This window comes from Mus pahari, chromosome 3 (genome assembly GCF_900095145.1).
Source record: "Mus pahari chromosome 3, PAHARI_EIJ_v1.1, whole genome shotgun sequence".
Lineage (NCBI taxonomy): Eukaryota > Metazoa > Chordata > Mammalia > Rodentia > Muridae > Mus > Mus pahari.
In genome coordinates, this window is record NC_034592.1 from 76,121,482 (window position 1) to 76,146,238 (window position 24,757).

General features: G+C 39.2%; 1 protein-coding gene across 10 annotated transcripts in view; it reads left to right on the forward strand.

Annotated features, from left to right (window-relative positions):
- Window positions 1-24,757, forward strand: part of Celf1 (CUGBP Elav-like family member 1) — a 79,619-nt gene that overhangs the window by 34,566 nt on the left and 20,296 nt on the right. For 6 of the 10 annotated variants that reach the window (XM_021193622.1, XM_029536516.1, XM_029536509.1 and 3 more), the window contains 2 exons: window positions 13,075-13,226; window positions 24,075-24,262. In XM_021193622.1, the coding sequence (XP_021049281.1) occupies window positions 13,156-13,226; window positions 24,075-24,262 (259 nt within the window). In that variant the 5' untranslated portion in view covers window positions 13,075-13,155. Of the gene's footprint in view, window positions 1-13,074; window positions 13,227-20,731; window positions 20,993-24,074; window positions 24,263-24,757 lie in introns of those variants that run through there. The other 4 variants (XM_021193624.1, XM_021193623.1, XM_029536513.1 and 1 more) reach the window with 2 other exon arrangements.

Consider the following 24,757-nt stretch of genomic DNA (forward strand, 5'->3'; position numbering starts at 1 on the left):
AAAAAAAAAAAAAAAGTAGGTGGGCTTGCCAGATGGTTCAGTGGGTAAGATCACTAGCTGTAATTCTGACAACCTGAATTTGATGATGGGAATATGGACATGCTCTAAATAAAAAGTTGCATAAGTTTCTTAAAGTGAAGGATATTAGGAGAGAATGTTAATGTGATACTAGTCAAAAACAATCGTCTTGTAAGCATAGGATTGCAAAGTATTTGGGAAATTTAAATTTTGGGGGTGGGGTGGGGCTGGAGATATTGCTCCGCAGTTAAAGAGCTTTGGCTGCAGTTTCCAGACAGGTCCTGAGTTCAATTCCCAGCAACCACATGGTGGCTCACAACCATCTGTAATGGGATTTGATGCCCTCTTCTGGCACACAGGTGTACATGCAAATACGAGCACTTACACATAAAATAAATCTTTCAAAAATTATTTTTAAAACATAATTATTTTTATGTCAATGGCTATATATGTTGTGAGCTGCCATGTAGGAGCTAGGGTTTGAACCTGGATCCTGGAATAGTCAGTGCACTTAACTGCTGAGCCATTTCTCTAGCCCAAGAAACTTTCTTTAAATATCAGATCTAGCAGTGTGGGGAGTGACAAATTCCCCAGAAAAAAAGTTATGAGCAGCCCCTCTGAAACTTCTTTTTAAAAAATCATTCATTCATGGGACGGCAAGCCTTTGCCATGGGTCTGCATGTGGAGCTTCTGTCCTGGGGCATATGTGGAGAACAGCTGCTTTCTTTCTACCATGTTGGTCTCCGAGATGGGAGACCTACAGATTTGAATAGCACATTACCTTCACATTTCAGCCTCTCAGGTGCCCTACTCTTTAACTTCTGAGTTTATGATGATTCCTGGGCCTAAAAATCCTCTCTTTTAATTTTACCCATTTATGCTTCTTAACAATTTGAAAAATGTTTAGTGTCTATGTTCTGTTCAGAGCATTTCTCTTAAGCTGTTCACATATATGAGATCAATTGATATCAGAATTACCTGTAAATTCCAGGTAATAGTTATATCTAATCTTTGTTTACTAATGACTTTAAGGAAATCAGACGTTGTGATGCATGCCTTTAAATCCCAGCACTGGGAACCAGAGGCAGGCTGATCTCTGAGTTTGAGGCCAGCCTGATTTACAGAGCAAATTGCAGGATAGCCATGGCTACACAAGGAAACCATCTCAAAAAAAAAACAAACCAAGCAAACAAACAAAACCTTTACCAAAACAAAAGTAAAAGCAGAGACATAGACGATGGTTCGTTCACACATGGAATCCAGCATGTGTAGGAGGATTGACCCAAATTCAAGGCCAGCCAAGATTGTATAGCAAATCCCATTTCCTCACTATTCTCCCCACCCCCCTAAGCAAACCTGATGTGGTAGTACATACCTGTAATTCCAGTTCTTGAGTTAGGTGAACTGCTATAAATTCAAAAAAGAAAGAATGAAGTTTTTTGTTTTTGTTCTCTTTTTTAAAGAATTATTTATTTATTTATTTATTTATTTATTTATTTATTTATTTAATATATGTGACTACACTGTGAGCTGTCTTCAGACACATCAGAAGAGGGCATCAGATCTCCTTATGGATGGTTGCGAGCCATCATGTGGTTGCTGGGAATTGAACTCCAGGCCTCTAGAAGAACAGCCAGTTCTCTTAACTGCTGATCCATCTCTCTAGCCCATGCTTTGAGTTTATCAACAAAAATCTTTGTATAACTTTATAGCCATAGCACAGTGACTCAAGAAAGCCCAACTCCACTGTCTAGTAGTTATGGAGTTAGAATCACTGAATCCATTCTCTGGTTTGCTTATCTGGAAAATGGGTTTAAAGATACTGAAGAATTGCTTTTGAAGCCAGCATAGTTTGCCACATGTAATGTGCTCTTGGAAGACTGAGCCAGGAACATCTCAACTTCAAGTCTAGCCCTAGCTGCATAGCAAAATCCTGTCAAATAAATAAGTAAATAAATGCAAAAGAAGAAATTCTCTGACCATACTCAAACAATAATTCTAAAGCCATTTTCAGGAGATTGTGTAGGATAGTTCCTTAGAGATATCAGGATTACGAGTAATTTTGAAAGCAACTTTGACAGTATTTTTGAAAAAAAACAAAAAAAGATTCTAGCCAGGTGGTAGTAACACACCCCTGTTAGTTCCAGTACCAGGGAGGCAGAGGCAAGTGGATCTCTGTGAGTTTGGACCAGCATGGTTTATAAAGTGAGCTCCAGGACAGCCAGGGCTACTACACAGAGAGACCCTGTCTTGAAACATCCTTTCCCCCAAAAGAAAAATTATTCGTATTCTACCATATTCTACATGACACCAACATATGGTGTAGCCCTGAAGAGTTTCACTTGTGGGTAGAAATCAAAATGCATCAGAGAAGAACGGTAATGACTCACTAGATTTGGCCTTCTGGTAGGACAGTGAAATTTAGAGGAATTGGTAGTTTAGAACATGTCAGAATTGTGAATAATACTCATATTGGATATTGTGGAAAAGTCAAGTGTTAGTCTTTGTCTTTAGATTAAAGCTTTGTCTGTCATAAGAATCTCTCTGTAGAGCCATCCCTTCTTCACATATTGGAACACTGAATTCGAGGTCGAATGATAGAAAGATGCTATGCGACAGCCTTCATTCTGCCCGGGAAGAAGGTACCTTGGTGTAGACACTGTATGCACATTGGCTGCACATTTTCTTTTACCCAATTCGGTGAGTGCTGCTATGAGATGGATACAAGAAGCAGCATAGAAAAAGGACATTTCTTTCCCTTTTCACTTAATTGTCCCTTCACTCCATATGGAGTTGTATAGGGGAGAAAGACTACTTAATGGGATTTGACAATTAATTTGATTATTGAAGATAGAAAAAAGTTTAAATTACTTTTTTTCTTTAAGCATGTATATGATGTGTATGAGTTCAAGTGTAAATGTTGTTCAACAACTTTTGTGGGTCAACTCTCACCATCCAAATTGTTGAGGCAGGATCTCTGTGCTCCAGGCTTGTCAGCACACAGCCTGTGGGACAGTTCGCCTTAGTGATTTTCTTGGCCACCTACCTCACGGGCTTTTCTTACCTGGGTTCCAGGGGTAAAACTCACATTGCATGACAAGTGGTTTTTGCAAGTGAGCCATTGTGCACATGGGGAACAGAAAAGGAACGAGTGCTTTTTGCAAGTCTTTTCTATTATTTCTTACTTTCACTTAAAAATTGGTACAACAGGGCTGGAGACATGGCTTAGTGATTAAGAGCACTGACTGCTCTTCTAGAGATCCTGAGTTCAGTCCGAGCATCCACATGGTGGCTCACAACCATCTGTAATGGGAACTGATGTCCTCTTCTGGTGTGTCTGAAGAGAGCAGTGCTGTACTCATATACATAAAATAAATAAATAAATAAATAAATAAATAAATAAATAAATAAATCCTTTTAAAAATTGGTGCAACAACTTGATTGCATTTGATCTCTTTTGTGATACAGTTTAAGTTTCTTTATAGATAAAATAAATTTAAAGAGACGAATTTTTTTTATTGTGAGCCAAGTCACACCTCCATTAACAGTAGTTCTGGCTGACCTTAATATATATATTTTAAATTACTGTTTTTATTTTAAGAGTATGAGTATTATCTCTGTATGTATGTGTGCTATTTTTATACTTGATGCCTTTGAAGGCCAGAAGATAGCACCATGTCCCTGGGAACATTGGGGGCTACCATGTGGGTACTGGGAGCTGAACCTGGGTTCTCTGCTCTTACTTATTGAGCCATCTCTCCAAGTATACGTTGCTCCTGCCCCTCCCCCCTTTTAAGTCTTTTTGTTTGTTTGTTTTTTTGTTTTGGTTTTTCGAGACAGGGTTTCTCTGTGTAGCCCTGGCTGTCCTGGAACTCACTCTGTAGAGCAGGCTGGCCTCGAACTCAGAAATCCGCCTGCCTCTGCCTCCCGAGTGCAGGGATTAAATCGTGTGCCACCACGCCCGACCCCTTTTAAGTCTTGATAGCTCTGGCTGCCCTCAGACTTGCTGTGTAGACCAGGCTGATTTGGAACTCAGAGATCTACCTACTCATCTCTGCCTATCGAGTGCTTGTAGTAACTCGCCCACTCCTGGCTCTGTTTACACATTATTTATTCCTAGCAGGTGTGGCAGTTGGAGGATAGCTTGTAGGAACTCTATCTGCCTGGATAGTCAACTCAAGTGTATGGTTGTGGGAAGGCTCCTTTGCCTTCTGAACTATCTTGGTAGCCCCCCTAAATTTTTGATTGGTTTTGTTGTTTGTGAAAAAGATTTTATTTAGTGTTAAAAGTAAAGAAATTATCCTTCCCTTCCTCCCACCCCCCAATACTTACAGGAAGTGAACTTGGTGACCAGTAGTCACCAAGTAAAGTTATTTCCCAAGTGAATGCCCAAAAGCCATGTTGCTCAGGCTGGCCTTGAACTATAGGTCTCAGGTTTTCCAAAGCTGAGATTGCACCAATGTACTATTTTGTTTTGCTCAACTTGTATTTCTCCTAAGAGAAAAGAGAAAATAATTCTCCCTCCACAACCAAAAATCACTTGACAGGAACTCGGGGTAGTCCAAGTATGCATAGACAAGCAGCTCAGTCCAGATGCTTGTGAACCACTATGCAGGTGGCTGGGAACTGACCCGGGGCTTCCTGCAGGAAGAGCAGGTGCTCGTAACCACGAAGCCAGATCTTCAGCCCTGACAGTTATTTTGTCTTTGTTTGTTTGGTTTTGAAATGTAGTACTGGCTGTCCTGGAACTAACTCACTATGTTGACAAAACGGCTTCAAACTTAAGAGATCCTCCTGTCTCTGTTGGAAGTAAAGGCTTGTGTCGCCACACCACTCACAGTCATAGTCTTGAAGAGGCTCTTGTTGTATCTTTCTACAAAATGTATTTTTCTAGAAAAATGAGACTTACTGTTGCGATATGCCTGTGAACCCTTTCCTGGCAGATTCAAGGCTACCATGGCTGTGTATCTTATTCCATAAAGCAAGATCCTGTCTCAAGGAAGGAAAAAATGAGAGGGAGGGGGAGATTATTAGTCAGACTCAAATTTTATGGCCCTAGGTATTTTTGTTTAGTTTTGTTTTTTTGAGACAGGGTTTCTCTGTATAGCCCTGGCTGTCCTGGAACTCACTCTGTAGACCAGGCTGGCCTCGAACTCAGAAATCCGCCTGCCTCTGCCTCCTGATTGCTGGGAGGCCCCCTTCAAATAAGTATTTTTAACTGTTTATATGCATGAGCTTAGTGGAAGACAGGTTTTTGGTCTTACATGTTGCTGGTAATTGAACCTGTTCATGTTTACCTAAGGTTTGCACCTATGACTGAGCTAAATCTCTTTCATGGTGGCCAGAGTGAGTTTAATCTGAAACAGCCTTTTATCTAGAAGGCCATTTGTATATAAAACTCTATTGCCTGGATTCCTGTGATCTTGAAGAAGTTACTTTATGTCTTTGTGCCTTTACTCATTCAAAATATAGAGAATAAGTATAGGATTGAAATAAAAAGTTTCTAAAACCTGGGACTGGAGATATGGCTCAGTGGTTAAGAACACTGGCTGTTTGTGAGTTCAATTCCCAGCACCAAATGGTGGCTCACAACCATCTGTAAGTGGATCCAATGCCCTCTTCTGGTATCAGTGACAACATGCTCATATACATAAATAAGTCTTTAAAAAAAAAGCTTCCAAATAGAAGTGGGCTCTAAATTATAGTTATTACTATTTTAGAAATGTTTAGACAGCTCCCCAGATTTTTCATAATTGGGGTTTGTAAACTTTAAGCACCATATTCTGTAATTATAGATTTATTATCTATATAAATTCAAATCTAAATTCATACCTGCATATGTATTATTATTGATAATAATTTGTGCTCAGTAACATTAAAGATAGAAATGGGTGCTACTAAAGGCAGCTCATCTCAACAAATATAAAACTAGTAAATTGTTATTGTGAATGGTCTGTGCTAGTTTTCACAGTTTTCAGAAGACCTAGGGTTACCTTGGGGACATGGGGAACAGACAGTTCGCCTCCCTTATTTCTCCCTGCCTTCAACTTTCATAGCCTCATTGTCGTGTTTTTGAGTCAAGTTTTTGAAGACTTCCAAACTGGATGCTCTTAAATTCATTAGTTTCTTGTATTCTGTCATGAGCTATTTCCCCCCCACTCCGCCCCCCACCCCCATATAAATAGTTTGAGTTTAGGACTAGCCTGTGCTGCACGGTGAGAGCCTGTTTCAAAAACAAAACAAACAAACAGAAAAAACCACCCAAAGTTTTTCAGGAAATTAATGAGGGCATATACTAATTATTGGGAATCTTGCTAATGAGTCATGCGTTTAAGACTGCGGTAGATCAGTCTTGTCTCTGGAGTGTGTGAACCGGTGGACTATGTAAATGCTGATAATGGTGACTTAACCATTGGCCATTTTCCTAGGAAGGACAGAGTTTTGTCATTGACTAGAATGCAGACATTTAGAGGAAAGTGAAAAATAATAGAAAGAGAGGTATTTGTTATCAGTCTACTAAGAAAGACACAGGATACCTGAAAGTTTTCTCTACTAGTCAGATACAATTTTTAAAGCTTCCTAGATTATCTTATTTTCAGCATTCTGAGTTGTTGGTTGCTTGTTTAACAAGTAGATACTCTTGTGGGTTACTCACAGCTTCCTTGCCCTTTATCCCTTGGCATCCTCCTTTGTTTGTTTGTTTGTTTGTTTGTTTTGTTTTGTTTTTCAAGACAGGGTTTCTCTGTATAGCCCTGGCTGTCCTGGAACTCACTTTGTAGACCAAACTGGCCTCGAACTCAGAAATCCGCCTGCCTCTGCCTCCCGAGTGCTGGGATTAAAGGCGTGCACCACCACGCCTGGCTATGCTTGGATTTAAGAGAAACAGACACGGAGAGAAACTATGTGCGGATTATCTTCCATAACATCTGAATTCTTAAGAGAAGTTCCTGCCTTAAATGGTGTTAATATTGTATAGGATTGAATGAAGTGTTATGGATTTAGTAAATGCCAGCACCTGTCAGTAACTTTTTTCTTTTTTGTGCTAGGAATTGAACTCAGGCTCTGCATATGCTGAGCCTAGTTCTACCTCTGAATAAGTCCCCAGGTCCCCTTTTAATGTTTTGTTGAGTCTGTCTCATTTTGTAGCTCATCCTGGCCTTGAATTTAAGCCAGTCTTTGTACCAAATACTAGGAGTATATGTTTGAGCCACCAGGTCCTACTTTCCTCTTAATAGCTTTTGATGGTATAGTACAGGTTTAAATTAATCTTTTTTAACAAGTTTTTTTTTTTTTGTTTTTTGTTTTTGTTTTTTTGCTAGCCTTTAAACTCAAGAGGTCTGCCTACTCTACCTTCTAAATGCTGGGGTTAAGGTGTGCTCCATCATCCTGGTTGTACAAGTTATTGTTGCTACTTTTAGTATGAGTTTTGCTTTTATAATTATTGGAAGCATCTTTGTTTTATTGACTATAAATTAATTTGGTTGATATTAAAACAGTTAAGAGAACTCTGTTAATCCCAGCTATTTCGGAGGCTGAGGTAGGAGGACTGCAAGTTGGAAGGTAGCCCAATGAAACCTTATTTCAATTTTTTTCTTTTTTAAAGAAGCTCAGTGGAGTGCTTGACTAGCAGGCATGGTTCTGGAGGTCAGTCCCAATCACTGAAAAAGAAGTTGAAACAAACACACAAACTTGCACATGTTCTGTGCTAGTTATGAGGAGTCTTTTTTTTTTTTTTTTTTTTTTTTTCAGAGAAAGTAGTTCCAGGTCTAGCTTGTTACACTTTTCAGACAGACATTGTCCTTGCTGACCTTGAGCAGCACTGACTAGCTAGACAGTACAGCTGGAAGGAGTTAGAAATGACATTTGTAGGAACTGGGGCGGTACAGAATCAATCTCTACTTAGAAGATTGTTCAATAATGTTTAAAAATAAGGCAAATTGGTTTTGTGGTTCCTCTCTTTTTGTTTTTACCTTCAGTTACTTTCTCATTTTCTGATTATTTTGGTTTTAGTGGTTCACCACCACCCTAGGGCCACCAAGATAAATTTACAAAGTCAGAAACTTGACTGCCTTTTAAAAACTTATGCCTGCTACCTACCTATTTAGGGAATTTGCTTTGGGGGGAAATAGTGTTCTCTCTACCCTTTAGCTTTTCTGTAGCCTCCTGCCCTATACCAGGGGAGGGGCTGGAGATATAGTTCACTTGACAGAGTACTTGTCTAGAACCTGTGGATCACTAATTTCCATCTGCATCACCTCATAAACTACACTGGTTTGGCATGATTGTAATTCCCAGTACTGGGGAGGTGGAGGGAGGCAGGCAGGTCAGAAGTTCAAGGTCATTCTTTGCTACATAGTTTCCAGGCTAGTCTGGGATATAGAAGACCCTATCTCAAACATAAAAAGAAAACAATGATTATTCTGGTTAATATTCTAATTACCTAACTGTACCAACTGAAATTCAACCTCCGAGACTTGTTATTTGTTGTGAGATTTGGGGGCAAATATCTTTTGCAGCCTTTTAGTACTTTAATTCTCCAACTTCCAGTTGATGTTTTTTTGTTTTTGGTTTTTTGAGACAGGGTGTCTCTGTGTAGCCCTGGCTGTCCTGGAACTCACTTTGTAGACCAGGCTGGCCTCGAACTCAGAAATCCGCCTGCCTCTGCCTACCAAGTGCTGGGATTAAAGGCGTGTGCCACCACCGCCCGGCTCCAGTTGATGTTTTAAAATGACCCTTGAGCCTGGCGGTGGTGGCACACACCTTCAATCCCAGCACCCAAGAGGCAAATGCAGGAGAATCTTTGAGTTTGAGGCTGCCTACTCCACAAAATAGCCAGAACTACACAGGGAAACCCTGTATCAAAAACCAAACAAGCTGAGGAGGGAGGGGGGTTGGGGTTGGGGGATGGAGGCTAAGACTAAGCACAGAGCAGGGTCTCTGTTAATCTTTGTATTTGGTGCTAATCAAGAAGGATGAGAGGAACAATGATTAAAAACCAGGGGAAGGAAATAAAACTTTATCATTTTCAGAATAAATTTGGTTATTCTGCCTTTTTATACTTTCTCAGTCTATAATACATGGAAAGTTTACTAGTTTCCACACCGATCATTTCTTCTTCATGCATTATTTTAGATTTGAGGCAATCTTTAAAATGAATTTCTTCTCTATTCACACACACTCCCCTGCAGAATTTCCACCATTTTCTAATTCCCGTTGAAAACTCAGAAAGGCCTTTTGCTCTAAAGTAATTCTTTCACATTTTTGCTGCAACAACAAAACCACACGCACAAAAATAAAAGTCATTCTTTCATAATTTTGCAAAAAATAAAAGTAAGTGCCTGATGTTGCTTCTTAATGTTATATCGAATGCTGCTTGTTCCAGCCATGTCAGAATCAGACTTTAAAAAAGAACTAGAAGGGCTGACATGGTTCAGCGAAGTTCTGAGTTCAATTTCCAGCAATCACATGGTGTCTCACAACCATCTGTAATGTGATCCAATGCCCTCTTCTGTTGTGTCTGAGGATACCAACAGTGTACTCACATATATAAAATAAATCTTTTTTTTTTTTAAAAAAAGCTTAGAAACTTCGTGTTGCTGGTGCTTGCCTTTAATCCCAACAATCCAGAGACAGAGGCATGTGGGTCTCTGTGAGTTTGAGGCCAGCCAGGAACCACACAGTGAAACCCTGTCTTGAAAAACAAACAAAAGCACTAGAAACCTGGGCATGGTGGGACTCCTTGAATCCCAACACTTTGGAGGCAGAGGCAGGTGGATCTCACCAGCCTTATTTACAGAGTGAGTTCTAGTATCCAGGGATAAGAGAAACCTGTCTCAAAAAAAACAGGTTAAAAAATGTTTAAGACTAAACAGACATAAAAGGAAATAAGCCAAGCTGGGATTTAATCCCAGCACTAGGAAAACAGAGGCAGTTTGATATGTGAGTTCAAAGCTAGCCTGATCTATAGAGTGAGTTCTAGGACATCCTCTGTTACACAGAGAAATTCCGCCCTAAAAACAACAACAAAGGGAAATAAGATATATCCAGAGTGAAAGGCACAGGAGGCAGAGGATAGGTTAACCCTCTTAACAGCAGACCCTAGGTGAAACCACCTGCTACCCCTTGTTTCTAATGGGAGTATATGTAAGCAAAGATTATTATTTCAATTAAGGGTTATTTTCTGTGAATAACTTGACTTTTTTAGTTATTAATTTCCTTACTACCTGTATTTTTATATTCATAATTTTTACTATTGCTTAGTGTTATAAACCTTTAAAAAAAACTGAGTTAATTAAAAATGATTTCTCTTTCCCACAAGTTCATTCTATTTAATTATACTGAGCTAGCTCTTGGGACCTGCCTAAAAGAGACACTCTTCTCCATGGAGTAACATTTCCATATTAGAGGTTTTTAAATCATAAAATGGATTTTAATAGCAACTTTTAAGCACAGAAATTGTAGGGCCTCCACTCCCTGCTTTCTTTAAAAACTTATTAAGCAATTTTCAGAGAATTCTTTTGAATAAACATTCTGTCTAGGGGGTTAAAAATCAAGTGTTCTTAGCCCTAGACTTAATCAAAGTGTCACAGGGAATATATATCCTTTCAGAAACTGGGCAGTTCCCAGAGGTTCAGTTATGTCTTCCATGTACTCTTCTTCCCTTTGATAGGTAATGTGGTTCTAATTAAAGTGACATATGTAGAATTTGTTTTGTTTTGGTTTGGTTTTTGATTTCTTTTGAGATGGGATTTCTTTGTGTAACATTAACTGTTCTAGAACTAGCTGTGTAGATCAGGCTGGCCTCAAACTCACAGAATTTGTATGTTTTTAATGAATTATATAGATATATAGTGACAACCAGCAGGTAAAAAGTCTAATTTGATCTTTGGCTCATCAAGTTATTTCTTGGGCCATATAACTTTAGGATGGGGCTCCAGGTCTAGCGATTGTAAGAGAACAGACCTTCTAGTTCCTTATGCAGTCCCAGCTAGGGTTAAGTACCTACAATCTAGAGGGTGGTGAACTGGACTGTGTATTGTTTGAAAACTGTTCTCTGCTGACACTTTATGCTGCACCTTTTAGTGGAATTGGGCGTGCTTTTGCTACTTCCATCTGCAAAGGTGATCTTTAGAGACCTTTGACAAAGTATAAAAGCCGTTCTCTGTTAAAGATCTAGTATGGGAATGGTTATGTGTGAGCTTTGAAGAGAAAGCCTAGCTCCAGCTTTTCCTGGGTCAGGTGTTGGTAGGCATCAGCCATTGTTACACATTAGAACTACCTCTTAATATGCTATCCTTCCTTCCTTCTATGGTTTAGGAATATGTGCATTTTACTTTGATTGTTTGAGATAGGGTCTCTTGTTATTCCTAGCTGCCCTTGAATTTGCTATGTAGCAGAGGCTCACCTTGAATTGCCTTTACCGTCCAAATGCTAGGATGACAGGCATGTAGCACCAGCCCCATTTCATTTTGCTTCTTTTATAAGCTGAATATAGCATTCTTCAAAGTTTCCTGTGTTGTGAACTGAGCTTGGGTGAAGTGAAATCTTTGAAGTAAGACAACTCCAGTGATAAAAATGGAAAGGAAGCCTGTGAAATTTGAGGGCCCTAAGAGCTTAGTTTTAGAATCATTGCCTAAATATTGAAATGCCACCATTTGTTGTTTAGGGGGACATGGATCTAAATTGAGAAGGGAGCACACATCTGCCTTGGTTGCTAAGTATATCCATCTCAACAGCTCATACTGGAACTTTATTCTTGCTTTCATCCATCTTGGTTTCAGCAACAGTGTTTTTATTTACCCTTTGGCACTAGGGATTGAAGCCGTGTTATACATACATGCTAGGTAAGTCAGCCACTGACTTAAGCCCCTAGGCCTTAAGGAGGTGAGGGAATGGAGAGAGTTAGCTTGCATTAAGCTTTCCTCCCCTGTGGTTTGAATTTGTGTCCCTAATAGACACTGTAATAGACAGGTGGGGTTTTTTGTTTGTTTGTTTGTTTATTTTTTAAATGATCACTACTGGCTTTTTGTTTCATTAGAAAGGTCAGTAGATTAGAGGGGCACATGTTTAATCCCAGTACTTTCAAGGCAGAGACAGACAGATCTCTGAGTTTGAGGCCAGGCTAGTCTATAGATCAAGTTCTAGGACAGCCAGGGCTACATGGTAAGGGGTGTGTGTGTGCAGAATATTACTATTATTATATAATATAACATATAATATTACTGTTCCTTTTAATTTCTAGTAAAGATTCAGAAGTAGTAGACATATTTTGCCTGTGTCCACCTAATGAGTGATACTAAACCAGGGTTTTTAAAAGGCTTGTCTGATGAGCAACTGATTTATTGCTTTACCCTTAGTACTACTAAAGAGAACAGGGCCAATCTGGCAGTAGTTGGTCAATAGCAGGATTTAGATGGCCAGTTTCCCCAACAGCCTGCTTCTCTTAGTCTTACTTCTTTCTGGTCAAATCACACAGGACAGGTGTGAGTAATGGCAAATTGTTTCTTCTTTTGTGACTGTTCTGGGATTAATTTGAACCCTGTTTATTGCTGTCTTCAACACATGGAGACTAAGTTTAAACCCAAGGCCAACAGTTAGCTCTTTAAAAGCGTTTTCACCACATGAGGTGAGGTAGGTTTCTTGGTTACTTTTTGTTGTTGTTGTTGTTGCTGTTGTTTTGCCTATTTGCTTTTTCCTTCAGGTAATTTTTAGATCTGTGAGACCTTAAATGCTGATTTGTAGGGAGGACTTTGGATGATGTGAAACAAGTTTGTGTTTCTTCTGCTTTGTTGGCTACACTATCTTCATGAATCTGACATACTATTTATCTGACAGTGCACTTAGTACTGCTTCGCCAGGGAAAATCACACAAAACAAGCCTGGTGCATCAGCACTTTCATTGTGTGCTGAGCTGAGCCTCCCTTCACATGGTCACATCCCCACTTCAGTCCAATACTCCCTTTCCCTGCCCCTTCCCCAGACCTGCCTCTTTTCTGTGGCACTTACTGCTGGTTTCCCTGAGCTCCGTTTCCACTTTGTGTTTTTTGTGGGGCCCAGGAAGCTAAAGCTGTGTGTATTTGTGGATCAGACAAGTGCAGCAAGTTATTATCATTGACTTCTGAAGGGGAGAGTGAGGTGATGGCTGCGTTTAAGTTGGATTTCCTTCCAGAAATGATGGTGGATCATTGCTCTTTGAATTCCAGTCCTGTGTAAGTATTTTTGTTGTCCTATTTTTATCATAAGCAGAGGGAACTGGGCTGTTATTATTACTATTCGGTGAAACCGGTCCCTTAAAAGAAACTTCTTTAGAAAGCCTACATTTAATTTTAATTACTTAGTCTAATTCTTATAACTGCTAGTTGCTTCCAGGATGAAACTAAGTTCTTTGCATGAGGGTACACTTGATATATGACTAGCAACATTAGTTCAAGTGTACTGGCTCCCATCTCTAAAAACTGTAGTGTTTAGCCATACGACAGATTCCAAGGTGTTTTTTTTAACTGGCTTTACTGCTTTGAGTGGGTATGCAATAGTTAAATAATCCTTTGGGAATTAAGTATTTTGTTATTCATTGTTTTTATTTTTATTTACTTACTTTTTTTTTTTTTTTTTTTTTTTGAGACAGGGTCTTGTGTAACCCAGGCTGGTCTGGAACTCATTCTGTAGCCGAAGATGACCTTGAACTCCTGATCCTCCTGCTGCTACTTCCTGGGTGCTGGGATTGCAGGCCTGAGCCACAAAGCTCAGTTTGCCAGACATAGAACCCAGGGCTTTTGTGTATGTTAGGAAAACACTCTGTCCTCCTCAGACCTGATTGCTGCTCTTTTTTGAAATAGTTTCCCTACATAACTCGACTGGCCTCATGTTCCTCTGTCACATCTGCTGAGGTGCTGTGTTTATATACAAGACTAACTATACCCCACTAGCTTTTAACTATTATATATCCTTAAGCTCTTGTCATAGAGAAAACTGGTAGTTATATATGGTATTACTTAGTATTACATGTAGTATATTTTGCGTACATACAGTATATTATGAAGTATAATTCTGAACTTTCATTTTCTCCTATCTTGCTAATTGAAAATACAATTCAGCATGTAATTTCAATAATATCAGTGTATCTTCATCATTTAAAAAAACAATCAGTAAAACAAAATTATATCATTTTTTGATTGGCAGTTTGCTCAATTGTGGTTGCAGAATTGGAAGACCTTGCTAGCTAGCCAAAATGTTAACCTGACCCTAAGTTGGGGCTATAGGGAACTTGAGTTCTGGACTTTGTAGAGAAGGATCCCATTTACAACCTCTATTTTCCATCAGACCTCAGTTCTGTATTATTTGTTATTTTAATCAGTGTCCTTGGTTTTATCCACTTTAACAAGTTCAAAATACCCTGAAACATCAAGTAAATGCACCTTTATTGAAAACCAAGAATGATAAGTGGGAGAACGTTCCCTAGGAGTGACTCTTTGAAGTTTGGCCTCTCTATTCAAATCACACAGGACAGGTGTGCGTAATAGCAAATACTTTGTGAGATAGTTTTGAGAGCTTTGAAGGTAGCCACATTGCTCTTTTAAAGTGGTTTGTATGCCTTCTCTGTAGTCCTCCAGATAGTAATTTAAATATGTTTTTTTAAAATGACAGTTCTTTGCTTCCAGATATTTTTAGTAATAGTTAAAAGGATGTTTTACAGTGTTATTATCCAGATTTAGCACACAAAGTGTGCCTGTATCTCAGAATATATGGTAGCTAAGATTGGAGTTTGTGGCTCACATTGTCTTTGTGTTCTAAGCAGTTTCTTTCTGTTTTGCTGCTGCCTCTTGTTGAGCCTTCTAGTGTGTTCCTCCTCCCTCCTTTGGCTGTTTCTTTTTGTGCTAGAAATTAGCTCACTGAGCAGACAAATGTTCTGAGGTACACTCTAGCCATACAGCCTTTCTCATTTTTTGGTTTTTGTTGTTGTTGTTTTTGTTTTTGTTTTTCCTTCTCTGCATTCTTCATAAAGGGTCTCATGTATACCAGGCTGGCCTCTTAAATCGATGTGACTGTCATTTGCTTCTTCTTCTTCCAGTTTATACAGAACTTATGCTGGGATTCAAACTTGGGGTTTCCAAGCTCTCTACCTACTGAGCTACCAACCTCAGCCCAGTTCTTTTAATTGTTTAAGATGTTAAACTAACCCACGATTCTATGAAATCTGTGTCAGAATCATTGCATGAACATCACTGGGAATTTAAAAATCCGGGTTAATTTTTATGTTAAAGTAAGGTTCAAGACTGTATCTTAAGTATAATATGTAGTTTTTAAATGTACATTGAAGTTTGAAATAAATAAATTTACTGTGGGTATTTTGAATTAGCCAGAGGTTGTCATGTCTAATATCCAAAATCATTTGCATCTGTTTTTTGTGGTCTGTCTTCACCAAAGCTTTATAAGGCTAACTGCTTTGGTTTTCTCCCCTATTCTACAGATAAGGAACTCAGTTAAGAGAGGTCATGACTTGCTTGCTGAAGAATAAATGATGTCAATCTTGAACACAGTATTCTTTTTTGGAGGGTGTGGCTTGACCAGGTATCAGTGAGAAGCATATACCTCCATATCACTAGATCCCACTTCCATATGAATGATACATTATGATAGAATCGAACTTAGAAAGAAGGCTGTGTGACTAAAATGATTTTGTCTATGAATGTGATTGATCAGTATATCATTTTTCAAAAACAATTTTTTGTAACAACACAGTAGTGATGGAAGAGTCCCAAAAGCCTCAGGGAGCGCAGATACCCTGCTTCCTGCTCTTCTGCTCGGGGTCTCTTTGCTTCTTCCCCTTGGTCATGGTAAAATCTTCCTTCCGATAGCTCTTCTTTTCATTTGCTTACACTTCAAGAAATGGAGTTCCAAGGGTCAGAGCCCTGAGCCTCTGGCTCTCTCACTGATTAATGTCTTTTCTTAGCTTCTATGTTTCTCAGGACTCTCTACATTCTTTAAATGCCCTCAGTCCCTTAACTTGATTCTAAACCTGTCTATTAGATATCTTTGTCTGATGTCTTCCTTACAGAAAAATAGTTTCCCAAATTGTGTACATTAGAATCCTTGACTCAGTTTTTCTTCCTCTCCTAGAGTTCCTAAAGCTCCTCATATCCTACTGGATCATGATTTAAAGGTGAACATGGGAGCAACTTTATATAGATTTCCTCTGGTTTCCATATTCTCTCCCCACCCTAATTTATTTTTTCTAAATTATTCCCAGGATTTTTCTTTTGATAATGTACACATGTACACATTTGGAAGTGGGGTGTGCAAAGGCCCACTTTGTAGCCCTGGTTGTCCTGGAATTCACTGTGTAGACACAGCTAGCCTTGAACTCACAGGTACCTACCTACCTGCCTGCCTGCCTCTGCCTCAGGAGTACTGTCATTAAAGGCTTGCACTGCCATGCCTGGCTCATTTTGTTTCTATTTTTGAGACTGTCAGCTATATAGCCCAGGTTGGCCTTAAGCTCATGATACACTCACCTTTACTTACAGTTGTACACAGTTTCAGCTGGCTTGCCAAGGACTTTTTTTTTGTTTTTGTTTTTAAGAAAAGTCGGATCATTTTCTGTTTGTTTGTTTTTCTTTTATTTTTTTTTTGGGGGGGGTGTTGGTTTTTCGAGACAGGGTTTCTCTGTATAGCTGTGGCTGTACTGGAACTCACTTTGTAGACCAGACTGGCCTTGAACTCAGAAATCTGCCTGCCTCTGCCTCCCGAGTGCCGGGATTAAAGGCGTGCGCCACCATGCCCAACTGATTATTTTCTTTTTTTTACTTTTCTTTTTCTTTTCTTTTTTTTTTTTTTTTTTTAAGATTTATTTATTTATTATATGTAAGCACACTGTAGCTGTCTTCAGACACTCCAGAAGAGGGAGTCAGATCTCCTTATGGATGGTTGTGAGCCACCATGTGGTTGCTGGGATTTGAACTCAGGACCTTCGGAAGAGCAGTCAGGTACTCTTACCCCGCTGATCCATCTCACCAGCCCCGATCATTTTTCTTAATTAATATTTAAAATAGCAGAAAATGGTAGTATGTATCTGTAATCCTAGCAGTGGGAAGCTAAAGACAAGAGAGAGAAATGGGAGTTCAGAATAATTCTCAGCAACATAGGGAGTTCAAGGCCTGCCTGAGTTATATGTGTAACTCTGTTTTAAAAGCAAAAGGAAGGGAAGAAAAAGGATTTCTTGGATTGAAATAAAAATCAAGCTCTTAGTGTATCACAGAAAATTCATCTTCTGAGTTTGTCAAAGTCTACCTCTTTATCTATCTTGATTCCTAATCATTTCTCTTCCTTCTGTTCTATTAATTTCTGTTCTCTTAACTCCCAAGTGCATTTTCTTTCTTTCTAAAGTTCTCTATTCTTTTCTCTGTCCTTCATGGCTCTTATGTGTTCAGTCCTGTATGCCATGCCATATATCATTTCTCCTAGTTCATCTCAAATCCTTGGCCTATGCCCCTTCTCCAAATCAAGCCATGTCATTAGCCACATTTTTTTTTTTTTTTTTGAGACAGTGTCTCATAAGGTAGCCTGGCCTGGAACTCACAGAGGTCTGCCTCCTGCTTTGGTAGTGCTGGGATTGAAGGTATGCTTAGCCACCATACCAAGAAACACAGAATTTTTATATTTGCTAAATAATTTGTTGAGTATAGTGTTTTCACTTGTTTAGTATTACTTTCTGAGGCAGAGTGTTGCTTGGCCTTTCATAGAACCATATAATTGTGGTGCTGGGATTCTGACACCATAGTAAGAGTATGTTTTGTTTTTTGAGGGGGGCAACTAGAGGGAGATTTACACAATCAAAACCTTGACATTTTCTCCAAATGTCAGGGAAGAGGACATCTTCTAAATTATATTTAGTATCTAGCGACAAGTCTCCCTTTACCCAAACTAAGATTATTTCCATACATCATGTACATTTTCTGTCTTGTTCTCACAAGAAAAGTACCTGGTCAGTGACACAGACTCTTTTTTCTGAACCCTTTCAATTTACATGCACTTTCTTTCTACCTTCCTTCCCATAGCATAGCATATGCTAGGGACTTGTTCAAACTGGGAAGGACCTAACTTTAGAATGTAATGTGAATTTATATTTGCTAGAAAGGGAAATGGGTGGGTATCTGGAATTTTTTTCTATTTGTATAATGAGCAAAGAGGAAATCAACTACTATTGACAGGTGAGTGACAAAATAATGAAAACTTTTGACAATTATTGAGGGATATGTGTGTGTGTGTGCGTGCACATACGTTCACACAGGGTTGTATTTGGCTGTGCATACCTGTTTGGGTGCATGTAGAGGCCAGAGATTGATGCCAAGATGTCTTCCTCTCTCTCTTGCTGACTCTGAAGCTTACTGTTTGAGCTAGAGTGATGACCACTGAGCTCTGTATCTGTTCCCCAGTGCTAGGTCAGGGTGCTCCCCAGTACCCATCTCTTTAAATAGAGTGTGGGAATCTGAACTCAGGTCTCCATGCCTGCACAACAAGCACATTACTTACTGGGTCATTACCTCTTGTGTTTTTTTCAATCATGCTAGGGATTGAATCCTGGTTTATACCATACTAGATGAATATTCTACCTGGAGGTATTACCCTACGGGGAAACTTAACTTTTTCCTTTCCTTTTCCCTTTCCCTTTCCCATTCCTTTTCCCTTTCCCTTTATTCCCTACTTACCTTTTTTTTTTACATGTATGTATGTATTATGTATGTATGTATGTAGTTAATACTGTGAAGGCCAAAGGACAACTTAAAGAAATTAATTTGAATGTCCTCCTACATGTAGATTGCAGAGATTGGGCTTGAGTGACCTGAATGGACAGCAAGTGCTTAACCAACTCCCACCCACATGTTAAAAAGGTTTTAATACGTTTCTTTTCTTTTGTTTTGTTTTGTTCGTTTTGTTAATATGTTTCTTTATGCATGTATGTGTATAGAAATATGTGATGGGAGTTGGTTCAATCCTAACATATAAATTCTGGGGTTTGAATTGGATTGGTGGCTGCTACTTTTACCTACTGAACTATCACATCTTACCAACCACCTTTTAAAAATATTTAAAAATATCAGCCGGGCGTGGTGGCGCATGCCTTTGATCCCAGCACTGGGGAGGCAGAGGCAGGCGAATTTGTGAGTTCGAGGCCAGCCTGGTCTACAGAGTGAGTTCCAGGATAGCCAGGGCTACACAGAGAAACCCTGTCTCTGAAAACAAAAACAAGACAAAAACAATTCTGTCTTATTCATTATTCAGTATACAATGCTTTTGTTATTTACCAATGTATACCATGTCTAACAGTATGTTGACCTATATAAGTGCCAAGTAAATATTGGCAGCAGGAATGAGTCAGTGAATGGTTGTAGCTCATGATATCTACAGTATGTTGAGTCTGTCTGAAAATTTGAACCATCTAAATAGTACTTTTCAAACTGGTGGACTACCTCATTCTCTCTCTCTCTCTCTCTCTCTCTCTCTCTCTCTCTCTCTCTCTCTCTCTCTCTCTCTCTCTCTCTCTCTCTGTGTGTGTGTGTGTGTGTGTGTGTGTGTGTTTTCGAGACAGGGTTCTCTGTATAGACCTGGCTGTCCTGGAACTCACTTTGTAGACTAGGCTGGCCTTGAACTCAGAAATCTGCCTGCCTCTGCCTCTCGAGTGCTGGGATTAAAGGCATGAGCCACCACCGCCTGGCGAACTACCTTATTCTTTACTCCATGGTAAAATATTTCCTTATAAAAAATTAGATGTGGCCAGTCTATGGTTCCAGCACTTGCTAAGCAGAGGCAAGAGGATCTTTGTGAGTTCCAAGACAGCCAGGGCTACACAGAGAAACCCCACACTGGGGAAAGGGGGGTGTTAAATAATGAGATGTAAGCTTATTTTGTATTTGTCATTATTAGCAGTTTTAATCCATAATTGCTTAATTTCAATTTCTGTGAATAGGGAATTCTAAAAAGTTTGAAAGTTGGCTCTGATCTTTGGGCCTTGGTTCACATAGTACTGACCTTGATAATTCTTACAGATGTAGAGTTGGTATGCAAAAAAGTGAAGGTTGGTCATGAAGGAGATGGACTTCAAAGTTTTTAAAGGATTTGAAGCTGATCCTGGTGATAAAAGCAGCAGGGAGTCTTTTTTCTTTTTCTTTTCCCTTTTCTTTTTCAATGCAGGGTTTCTCTGTGTAGCCCTGGCTGTCCTGGAACTCACTCTGTAGACCAGGCTGGCCTTGAACTCAGAAATCCGCCTGCCTCTGCCTCCCGAGTGCTGGGATTAAAGGCGTGCGCCACCACTGCCTGCCAGCACCAGGAAGTCTTGAGTGAGGAGAAAAACCGACCATGTTCTACAGCAGTGGTTCTTAACCTTCCTAATGCTGTGGCCCTCTGAATATATATTTATTTATGTGGTTGCTTCTCTTCCATGAATGCCAAGAAAATACCCCAAGTTTTTCTTTTATCTTTTTTTACATTTATTTATTTAGAAATAAATTCCTCATGTTGTGACCTCCAACCATCAAATTATTTTGGTGGTATTTTCTAACTGTAATTTTTGGTACTGTTATGGATCATAATGTAAATGTAAATGTGTGTTTTCCAATGGTCTAAAGTCGCTGTGAGCTGCCCTGTGGGTCCTGAGATTTGAACCTGGGTCCTGGAAGAACAGCCAGTGCTGGTAACCACTGAGCCATCTCTACAGCCCCTGATGTCCTCTTTTTTGGTGGAAATCATGAAAACCTGGTCTCTATTAGGACAGTAAGGTTAAAATACTTAAAAACCTGTTATATTTTTATGGTGACCTGCCGTATGTCTTCCTTCCACTCCTTCTTGTCCTTTGTTTTCAGATAGTGTCTCTGTATAACCCCAGTTCTCCTGGAACTCAAGATTTCGCCACAGCCTCCCTAGTACTGGAACATGGGTGCACACCACCATCCTCCACCACCCATGGTTATAAACTAACAGGGTGAGGGAAACCAGTAAGACAGTATATTCCAAGATGGGGTTTTCAACATATGTGTGGTATATCAGTACCAGTGCACAGATATGTGGAGACCGTAGGTGGCTTGTCTATCGCTCTCCACTTCATATTTGTTCAATTAATTTATTGAGACAAGGTCCCTGACTGACTAGCAACTTGTTTTATAGACCTCCGTCTCTGAAGTACTGGAATTAAAGGTTGCACTTCATGCCTGGTTGCTGCTATTATTATTATTATTATTATTATTATTATTATTATTATTATTATTATTATTATTATTACTATTACTACTACTACTCTGTCCCTGGGTGTACACTTTAACATTGAGCTACCTCCCCATTTGCTTCCAGAATAACTTTTTAATAGCTTGATCCTGTGGCAACTGTGTAATCATTGTTAGTGGTAGCTCTCCTTTGTTGTTGTTTTAAACGTGTTCTCATATAGCCACAACTGGCTTCAACTTGTCTGTGTAGCCAAAGCTGTTCCTGAACCTCCTGCCTTCACTTCCCAAGTGTCAGGATTATGAGTGGGTTCTACTACACCTGGGTATAATAACTGCACAAAGTTGAGAGTCCTCTTTGTGTATAACACTCATTTTGGTGAGATTAATTGCTTAAATAAGAGGGTTTTGAGGGTTAGTGATAGGGCTCAGTGGTTAAGAGCACTGGCTGCTCTTTGAGACGACATGAAGTTCAATTTTCAATACCCACATTCAGCCATAACTCTTTAATTTCAGTTTTAGGGGCTCTGATGTCCTTTTCTAGCCTCTGCTGGTACCAGGCACACGTGTGGTACACAGACAGACACATGTGGTACATGCAGACACCATACACTCACATGCATGAAAAAAAAATTTTTTTTTTTAAAGGAAAGAATCTTGGAACCATTAGCAAGAAATTGACACAACTCTGAACCAAGCCCACTCACTTTACCAGGTGTAGCTAAAGGAATGAGCAGGAAGACTATGGATACCACTCAGGGGTAGAAGGCTTGCCTGCAAGCCTGAGTTCATCCCAATACCACCTTTACAAAAGAAATAAAAAGGGATAAGATTAGCTGGGTGTGCTAGTGCACACCTTTAATGCCAGAAAAGTCGGGTGGATATCTGTGAGTTTGTGGCCAGCCTGTCTCAAAATACAAAAAGAAAAGAGTAAACAAGATTAAAATCATTACTACCTTTGAAGAGTTGCCTGTTCTTGGGAAAGTTATTTAGAGCCACATGATGACAGAAAATTTTGGCTATGTAATAGAGATGGAAATTTAGTACTGTTTATAACCTAGAATAACACTGACTAATTAAAACAGAATTATAGAAACCATGTCATGGGCAATGTTAGCTGCATGTCATTTTGATTTTTTTGTTGTTGTTGTTGTTGCTAGGATCTTTGTATGTAGCTCATATTGGTCTTGAACTTGAGGCAGTCCTGCTGCATCTCAAATGCTATAATTACAAGCATACACACCACACCTGATAACTATTTAATGCTAGATTCAACAAAAGTGATATTAGAAATACCACCTATGGGTGTTCACTTACAAAGAATGTATAAATTAAGGCATAGAAGTTGATCTTGAAGTAGTGGGTAAGACTTGGAGATTGGTGACACCTTCTGAAGTAACATTTATGATGCAAGAGTGCCCTAAGTTCTTGATAGTCTGCAGACTGGGATACATTTATTCCAGTAGGAGTGTCTGCTATCATAGGACTGGAAGAAGTTGTGGGATTTGAAATGGCTGTAGTTGCTGGGAAATCCAGTGCAAGGTCTCAGAGAAACAGCAAGTACTAGTTACATAATTCAACCCTAACCCTAACCCTAGGACGACAGCAATTTCCATTACAGTCAGCTTGGCAGTAAGAGAACCAACTTACAAGCATCATATGCTTACCTTTTAAAGCTATCATTCTGGTGAATTTTTTTATAGTCATTTTCTTTTTTTTAAGATTTATTTTTATCTTTAGATTTATTTATTTATTTTATGTATGTGGGTGCACTGTAGCTGTCTTCAGACATACCAGAAGAGGGCACTGAATCCCATTACAGATGGTTGTGAGCCACCATGTGGTTGCTGGGAGTTGAACTCAGGACCTCTGGAAGAGCAGTCAGTGCTTTTAACCACTGAGCCAACTCTCCAGTGAATTCATCCTCTGGTGAGTTCTTAATTTGAATTTTGAAAATTATGCATCTGTTCTAACATCTGCTTAACAGAGACTCTCTGTCTTTATATATGTTAAAGACATACATGTTACTATACATACGTTTAAAAGTCCTTATTAGGCTGATGAGTTGGCTTAGTAGATAAAATACTTGCCCACAAGCCTGGCAACAAGAATTCAATTTCCAGAACCCACATAAAGGAGGAGGGATAGAACTGATGCCACAGAGTGTCCTCCAACCTCAACTACCCGTAACACATACAAATAATAAATACGATTTCAAGAGATTTATTTATTTATTTATTTATTTAGGTTTTTCAAGGCAGGGTTTCTCTGTATAGCCCTGACTGTCCTGGAGCTCACTTTGTAGACCAGGCTGGCCTCGAACTCAGAAATCCACCTGCCTCTGCCTCCCAAGTGCTGGGATTAAAGGCAAGAGATTTATTTTATTTAGTTGTATTCAGATATTAAAATTTTATGTAGGGCCAGGTGTGATGGTGTACATCTTTAATATCAGCACTTGTGAGGAGCAGGCAGTTGGATCTCTATGAGTTCGAGGCCAGCCTGATATACAGAGTGAGTTCTAGGACATCCAGGGGTACACAAAGAAACCCTGCCTTGAAAAACCAAAACAAAACAAAAGTAACAACAAACTGATCAATCTTTGTGTTCTGAGAACTTTCGTATTAGAAAAGACGTGATGTCAGTTTCTTTAAAACTTCGTATGTCTTAATCACAATAGTGAATTTAGTTTGGAATCTAGTAGAATGAACAAAATTCAGGTAAGTTAAATGGAAGGAGTGAATGAAGTAGATTTTCATCTATGTTTCAAAAAGTTGTTGAAAATATTTAGAGGGGAAAAAAAAACCTCTGGTATGCAATATAAATAACTTCTCACTTTATCTCATGCAGCTCAAAGAAAATGAACGGCACCCTGGACCACCCAGACCAACCAGATCTTGATGCTATCAAGATGTTTGTGGGCCAGGTTCCAAGGACCTGGTCTGAGAAAGACTTGAGGGAGCTTTTTGAGCAGTATGGTGCTGTCTATGAAATCAACATCCTAAGGGATAGGAGCCAAAACCCTCCTCAGAGCAAAGGTGAGCTTTTTTATTATTATTATTATTATTATTATTATTATTATTATTATTATTATTTTAATATATGGAGGTCAGAGAACAAGTTGAGATGCTAGGTTCTTTCCATTATGTGTATCCCACGCACCGAACTCAAGGTTAGACTTGACTAGAGCCCCTTTATTGTCAGCAATTACTTTTACCCATTGAATACGCTTGCTCAAGGCCAGAGTATAGGTGAGTGGGTTTTAAATTTTTTCTGTTTGTTTTGTCTGAGACAGTCTGTCTATAGCTCTGGTGGTCCTCGAACTTGCTGTGTAGACCAGATTTGCTTCCAACCCAAGGTATCCCCTGGCCTTTGTCTCTGAAGTGTTTGGATTAAAGGCTCGTACCATCATACCTAGTCAGGTTTTTAATTCCTGTATTACACTATGCATCCCATCTCTGGTTATCAGGGTATCTGTGGTTAGATGAGATGGTGTCCTTTTATATTAAATATATTTTATTTTATTTCTTTTT